General features: G+C 37.2%; 1 protein-coding gene across 1 annotated transcript; it reads left to right on the top strand.

Annotated features, from left to right (window-relative positions):
* The first annotated feature begins 309 nt into the window (after positions 1–309).
* LOC148104173 (Fc receptor-like protein 5) lies at positions 310–7,545 on the top strand. The gene is made up of 13 exons (XM_087836189.1): positions 310–346; positions 711–746; positions 961–1,227; positions 1,776–2,033; positions 2,156–2,434; positions 4,201–4,473; positions 5,073–5,075; positions 5,491–5,601; positions 5,723–5,738; positions 5,822–5,901; positions 6,194–6,250; positions 6,394–6,456; positions 7,237–7,545. Exons 1-13 carry the CDS (start codon positions 310–312, stop codon positions 7,296–7,298), a joined length of 1,542 nt encoding a protein of 513 aa, XP_087692315.1. The 3' UTR covers positions 7,299–7,545.
* Positions 7,546–7,820: the final 275 nt, after the last annotated feature.

Here is a 7,820-nt window from a genome sequence, read left to right as displayed (position 1 = left end):
AATACTTTCGTAATGCAAATTATCATTGGTGTATTTGTATGGTTTAGTTTCACTATATTTGTATGACAGGTCATTTGATAAAAACTGCTTGATAAGTTTGTGCAGCACCAGGACAGTATAAACATGTCACAGTATGCTGTGGCCAGATCTTGTTAAGGTGTGTTAGTTCTGTTGAAAAAGGGAAGGAAGCTGAAAGAAGAAGTGTTAAAATGTTTTTGTTTCCTTTGGTATCTGCTGTGTAGCTGCTTCACTCTCTCTCTTTACAGAAAGTTGTAGAAGTTTTCAGACGTGTCACTGCTGGATGTGAGGATGGGAGCCACTTTGCTCTGTGAGCTGGGCCTATTCTGTGAGTACATCACTGACTCCTATTGTTTGATTCATACTGATCGATAAACATGTTTTAGTAAGAAGAACAGAGCATCAGTCATTTGTACCATTTCAGGTCATGTGATCAGAGGACTCTCATGTTTATTACCAACATGGTTGTTTGTAGACTGGATTAGATTTTAGTGCACTGACTCAGATCAGAGTGGAGCTGGTTTAGTTTATCTAAGAAAGGTTTGTTTCTCCATCAGTGATAATTTGATGCATTTAAAATCATAATATAAAATGTCACCAATCATAGTAGACACTAGTCAAACCCCAAGTGTTTTATTTATGCCATACTTGATTATTTGAACCAATGTCTGAAGTTTCTGTGTTTATTGTAGTGCTCTGTATGCTCCTCTGCACTGGACACACTCAAGGTGACTGAACAGTTGTTTTATTTTATTTATGATTTTTTTTATCTCCACATACTGCATCACTTTTTAGCATTTTATCTTTCTGTAATTCTGTATTCATTTATTTATTTATAACTGACATTTTAACTAAAAAAAACATTTTATGAACACGAACACAGATTGTTTCGTGCATAAAAGTGTTTCCGATTTCTAATGGCGTGATTGTGTTGGATTCTAGATGCTGTGCTAGCAATTGAACCCAGCTGGTCCAGTTTTGTTATTCAAGAGTTTGTTACCTTCATATGTGACATGAATGAAGGTGAAGACACTGACTGGGAATACAAAATCAATAAGGATGGTCGAGAATTAATCCGCTACAACACACACAAAGACTATACATTAGAAATTAGCTCTAAGGATGACAGCGGTGAATATCAGTGCTCTGGTCGCAAAAAGAGATCACATAAAACAAAGAACAGTAATACTGTCTCTATAACTGCATTAGGTAAGTCCTCTGTAAACAATAGCATGAATTGTTCTGTTCTGCTCATCTGAATAATAAAGTAGATTTAATTAATGTTGCTACTGAAACTTTTTTCCTGATGCATGAAACGTGAAGCTTCAAACAGGACCACCGTATTTTACCTGTTATTTTGCTCATGTAATGCTAACATCATGCTAAATACTCCCTCAATGTTTAATCCATCATTACTAGATGTACCATTGTAGATACAAATAATGACAAAACAAACACAAAATAAAATAAGAGACATTATGAATTTCCAATAATTTAAGGTGAAAACTTATGATGCTTCCAAAAATTGGAATCTTCATGAATCAGTGTGCATCATTCAGCATTAGATTATACTAATAATAACTAGGGACTTCTTCAGGCCAGAAAACAGACAAACAGTTATACTGGTCTTAAGAGATCTGGAACCTGAAATGCAGAACATTAAAACATAGTTTAAATCTAGATTTTTTTTTAATTTGTTTTTTTTTTTTTAATAGATCACAATGCATATTTCCTTCCCTTCTTTTTCATAACTGCAGATAAACCCAGGGCCACACTGACAGCAGGAACAACAATCATACCAGTAGGGGGCAGTGTGACACTGACCTGCTCTGTGCAGAGCTCTGGATGGAAATATGAGTGGTTCAGACGAACCCAAAGAACCTCTGAAGTTCAAATCAGAGATCAAAACAGAGATATCAGAGTATCTCAAGGAGGAATCTACCGCTGCAGAGGAACAAGAGGAAACCCAGTTTACTACACTGATATAAGTTATGATGTCACCATTGAGAAAACCAGTGAGTTCAGTAATTTAGTTTGAAATATACATTCACTCATGATTATCAAACATACAATGTAAAGTTTTCTGTGTTGATTTCATGTTTCTATTTGTATCTCAACTGTTAATATGTGTAAACAGTTTCCAATAAAGTTGTTGTAAAACAACAACCCAACTGGCCTCAGATATTCAGAGGTGAGACGATCACTCTGACATGTGAGGTGCAGGAAGGAGGTGAAATCACTGAGTGGGAGTATGAATGGAGAGGACCCAGGACACCCACACAGTGGACACACAATAATGATGTGACATTCAGAGTTTCTGAGTCCAGCAGTGAAGACTACATGTGTAAGAGTCGACGCAGAGATGACTCATATTCTTCAACAGAGTGGAGTGAAGCCTTCACATTGTCAGTATCAAGTAAGTTTGTGTGTGTGTGTGTGTGTGTGTATACAATATTATTATTATTATTAGTGTAGTATTTTGAGCCAATTGAATCTAGTGAGTTGAACCACCTAACTACATAAGCTAATATTTCTTTCTTCTTGCATTTTTGAAAAAAGGGTCCAAAGCTGGGCCCAACTCAATCCAACAGTACCATAAGACCTAAAAGCCTAAAAAGAACAAAGTGTTGCACTTTGCAGAGTATTTAAAGACATAAAAATGCTTAATTTAATATCATAAAGAATAGAATAGAATAGAATAGAATAATCCTTTAATTGTCCCACAAGGGGAAATTTGGTTGTAACAGCAGCCAGAAAGACACATATACAAACAAACAGTACACAGGACACAGAACAGAAACATACACAATTTTTTTTCTTACATATTTACATTAAGGACAATGGTTACTATAAACAGAGTACTCTACAGTTATTAAATTAAATAATAAATAACTACAGATAAGAGGCAAACCAGGTTGTAGTGCGAATCGGTTGATTAAATTATTGCAGTTACAGTGCAGATGTAAACATCTATGTTTGTTGGGAGCAGTTTTGATTGTACAGTCTGACAGCTGCAGGGAGGAAGGACCTGCGGAAATGCTCCTTCATGCATCTAGGATGCAGCAGTCTGTCAGTGGATCTCTGCAGTTCAGCAACATCTACATGCATGGGGTGGGAGACTCTGTCCATCAGAGATGTTATTTTGGCCAGAGTCCTTCTGTCTCCCACCACCTGTACTGGGTCCAGGGTGCATCCCAGAACAGAGCTGGCCTTCCTGATGAGTTTATCCAACCTCTTTTCCTCTCAGCTGCCGATAAACTGCTGATTCAACATACAACACTGTAAAAATGACGGATGCCACCACAGAGGTCTTTAAAAGCGCTCCCTGGACTCCAAATGACCTCAGCCGCCTCAGCAGGTAGAGTCTGCTCTGACCCTTCCTGTACAGAGCATCAGTGTTGTGGCTCCAGTCCAGTTTATTATTCAGGTGAACACCCAGGTGCCTATAAGAGTCCACTATCTCAATGTCCACTGGTGTCAGTGTGGTGGGTATGCGTCTCCAGAAGTCCACCAACAACTCCTTGGTTTTCCCGGCGTTGATCAGCAGGTGGTTCTGCTGACACCAGTCCACAAGTCCAGAGTCCACTGTCTGTACTCTGAGTCGTCCTCACCTGTGATGAGGCCGACTATGGCAGAGTCGTCAGAGAACTTCTGTAGGTGGCAGCGTGGGGAGTTGATGGAGAAGTCTGCAGTGTAGAGGGTGAAGAGAAAATGGTGCCAGCACAGTTCCCTGTGGGGCCCCCGTACTGCAGACCAGCATATAAGAACATAAAGAACATCATAAAGAAAGCACAAGGTCATAAATTGCTGTTAATGTGTTTTTGTTTCTACTTGATGAAACATCATGTGCGTCTTCTTCTTCTGTATAAATACATGCTATAATTATTGAATTATGTGGCTACTTACTAGATAATAAAAAAGACAGAAATGATGAAAGAGTGGGTTGAAGTAAAGCCATCAGTGTTAAAGCTGCTTGGAACCTTTAAATGTGTGGTCACAGGAAATGGAAGTAATACTGCTAGAGCATCATACACCGATGAAAAGGTCAAGGTCTAACTTAAAGGCAGATAATAGCCTTGCATGCCTCAGGTAGCACAGATCAGGGCAGTGTGATCCTGACCTGTAAATTGTGATGTTGAATAATATGTCTTTGTTTTCCTGCCTTTGTTCTACATATAACAGCAGTTAAACCAAAGGCCCAACTGACTACTAACAGCAGAGACATTCCAGTAGGAGACAAAGTGACTCTGAACTGCTCAGTGAACCTGTCATCTGAATGGAAATACTACTGGTACAGAGGTAATAAATCCTCTGAACCCCTGACTACACAAGATGCTGCTCCTTCAGATGAACAAATCAGTGTCTCACAGGAAGGACTCTACAGGTGCAGAGCAGGAAGAGGAAACCCAGTTTACTACACAGACTACAGTGATCCAGTCAACATTGATAAAAACAGTGAGTTTGACTGAAAGTCTGAAAGAGTATACAACCTTCAAAAGATTGTTGTGAGCCTTTCAATTCGACAATATTCAATATAATATTTGTACAATATTTAAAGTTTGAATAGCTCTTGTTTACCACTGGGTCATTGTTACAAATTGACTTTAGCTGCGTAGAAATACTGTAGTTTTTGAGAACTTCAACATTATTTAAAGGTTAAAAGGTTCAGTAGTATCTTTAAAGTATAAATATGCAATAATATATATTTTTTCCTCTAAGGCTGATTTTTAGTGCATGTAATTTTGCTAATTGTTGACAGACGTTACACCATCACATCGACATATTGTGGTTTAAGTAAGATGTTTTTGGCCAGTGGAGACCTAACAGCACAAAAGCACAGCTCCATCCTGTATTGTATTAACAGTCCAGGATACTGGTGGTTGTGTAATAGTGCGAGAGATATTCTTAGTACACTTTTGTCCCCTTTGTACAAAGTGAGCATTGTCTATATACCACAGAATACTACTGCAGAAAACAATACTAAGTATTGTTTTTGACCATGTCCATCCACCTTTATGACCATAGTGTACCCATCTTCTAATTAATGCTTCCAGCAGGTTAACGTGCCGGGTCACAAAGCTAAAGTCATTACAAACTGGTTTTTCGAACATGACAATGAGTTCTCTGTGTACTCACAGCCACCAGATCTCAATCCAGTGGGGTGAAGATAACAAATCTGCAGCATCTGCCCACCCCCCCACCCCCAGACACACACACACACACACACACACGCGCACACAAAAGTAAAGGAGAGGAAATGATGCTCCGTGACATAATTATATGAAGATTTCCATAGGTGTCAATATACAGGAAAAGAATGTTGGGTTCCAGCATATGTTTGTAACCTTCAGGTTTATACAAAAATACTGTTATTGGGAATATGTGTTGTTCTTGTGCCATTGAAGAACCCTAAATCATTTTGGAGAATCTTTATACATAAATCTAATTAGAACCTAACATTTATTACGGCAGAGCCTGGGCCTGAAAACTCTTCGTTTCTCACTCCTTTGATTGTTGGACTTGTTTATGGAATTTTACTGATTATTCTTCTTCTGCTGTTGTGTCGCTTCAAACTGTCAAAGGGTGAGGCCATCTTGTTTTTGCCTTATTATGTGATCTAAATATTCATGCATCTAGTCTGAAGTAGATGTACTGTCATTGCACCAGAGCAGTTTGAAATTATTTTCTTTTTTGTTTTTTACAGATTCATGCTTTAAGAGGTTGGTTGAACCCTTCCCACCCCTTTTTCAACCTTCTGGAATTGTTACATTTACAAATTTATGTTATATTTTTATTCCTCCAGGCCTCCGAGCAAAAATCAGCACTCTGCTACAAACAACATGACCAAGCAAGATGAAACTCAACACATTTCTTCTGTCCAAGGTCAGCCTTCACCCTGTATTCTTTCCTTGACAAATTGTAAACTCTGAGCTTAATACCTTAAGTCCTGATTAGATGTATTAGAAGATGATCAAATTGCTATGTATGACTATTTATTTTGTATTATTTATTTAACCATTGGCTTGATTTTACTCTGCATGTGACTCTTTTTTTCTACAAATCAATCAAAGACATCAATGACACAGAAAAAGGCACAGTATGTACGGTGGAAAATAAAAATGAGCAGGACCTTTAATAATATATTAATTAATGGATAACTGTTTCACTATTTCAGTTGAATCAGAGGATGTCACATATTCTTTGGTGGAGCTTAAAAACACCACTCCAAGGAGTAAGTACTTTATGTTGGAAACATTTAGGGGTTTAGATGTTTTTAAAGCGAGTAATATTTAAAGAAAATAAAGAAAATTGTGTTTTCTTTTTTTTTTTTTTTTGTTTGGTTGTTTTTTGACATTTGTCTTATCCTTCTGACAGAGAAGACCAAGATACCAGAGGAGAGTTGTGTTTACTCTGATGTTAAAATACGACCTTCCACAGGTACAGTACAGTCAGTGACAACAATCCTGCTTTTAAATGTTTTTTTTTTTAATATCACATAAAGAATAATCAGCAATCTGTATTTTATTCCTTGGTGTCGCAGTAATACATTCCTGGAGAAACCCATCTGAGAACAGTTAGGAGAAATTTAGGACTGTTTTTGACAGCTGGTCAATCAGAGGGAATATTTTTTTCTCCACTTACTTCTACAGTAGAAGTGTTGTCATGTCATCTGTTGATTATGGCGTCTTAACAAAAATGAAGAAAAAAGTGCCGACTGAAGCATAAATCTTTGTGACAGGGCTAATGTTTAATGTTACGAGACCTGTATCAGTAAAGTCCAAGAAAGCCCTAAAGATTAGTTAAAGGATGTATATGATGTGCAAAATAAGGTTAGTTGAAGATGTACATAAGAAGCTGTAATTGTTTCAACAGTACTGATATCAAAAGCTAAGACAGTGGAGTGTAGATTCTGGTTGATGTGGTGGTGAAGTGAAGGTTGGATGGATGTGATTAGGAGCAGGACTACTTATGAATTCAGTGGTAGACTTTGTTTTAGACGTTAGCCTGTTGTATGCACAGGTCTCAAATATTAAATCGATAGCCAAGACAAGGAAAGGTAAGTAAAGCAATATATCAGATACTTTTTTCTAGCACTTTCTCTTCTACAATTTATAAATCCTGAATAAAATTTATAAACACGTACTCATCCAGTTTAAATTACAATCTTGCTGGGAAAATATTTTTGATTAATTGTCTATTTTTATTTATTTTTTTTAGGAAAATCAGATCCTGCCACAGCCCATGAAATGGTTTATTCTGGAGTCAAACTGGGAAAATAACTTGTTGACTGTACAGCAGTAAAATAGCACATTGAGATTTTTCACTGTAATTATGTACTTTTAGACACATTAGAATGTATTGTAAACAAAATAAATATATCTGCAAGTTACCATTAATTACTGAAGAATTTTTTGGCTTTTTCTCCAGCTTAATAAAAAGTTCTGTATAAACAAAATCAAGGGGAATGATGACAAAAGAGGAACTAAACCCTAACCAATTTAATCCAGAATATCCCCCAAAACTAAAAAATACCCCAAATTAAGTGGCAGTGGTAAACTTTTAAAATTATCAGTCCCTTTTTTTTCTTTTCATGTTTGTAATATAGTGTGCACATTGGGGAGAGGGACTCTGGATTGGTGAACTGGGGTGGTGGTTCCCCTCTTCAATAATAGGGTCCGAAGCATTTCAGTGGATCATACTCCTCAGTTTCCACTATAAGTCTATGCCAGGGTACTGGAGAGACAAACCTCACATCCACAAGTGATAATGTGCTTTTGGGCTTGTTTTCAGAACAACAACTC

This window comes from Neolamprologus brichardi, chromosome 3 (assembly GCF_056152115.1).
Source record: "Neolamprologus brichardi isolate AB-2024 chromosome 3, ASM5615211v1, whole genome shotgun sequence".
Classification (NCBI taxonomy): Eukaryota; Metazoa; Chordata; class Actinopteri; order Cichliformes; family Cichlidae; genus Neolamprologus; species Neolamprologus brichardi.
The sequence above is the reverse complement of the archived record's forward strand: the minus strand, read 5'-3'. Positions and strand labels throughout refer to the sequence as shown.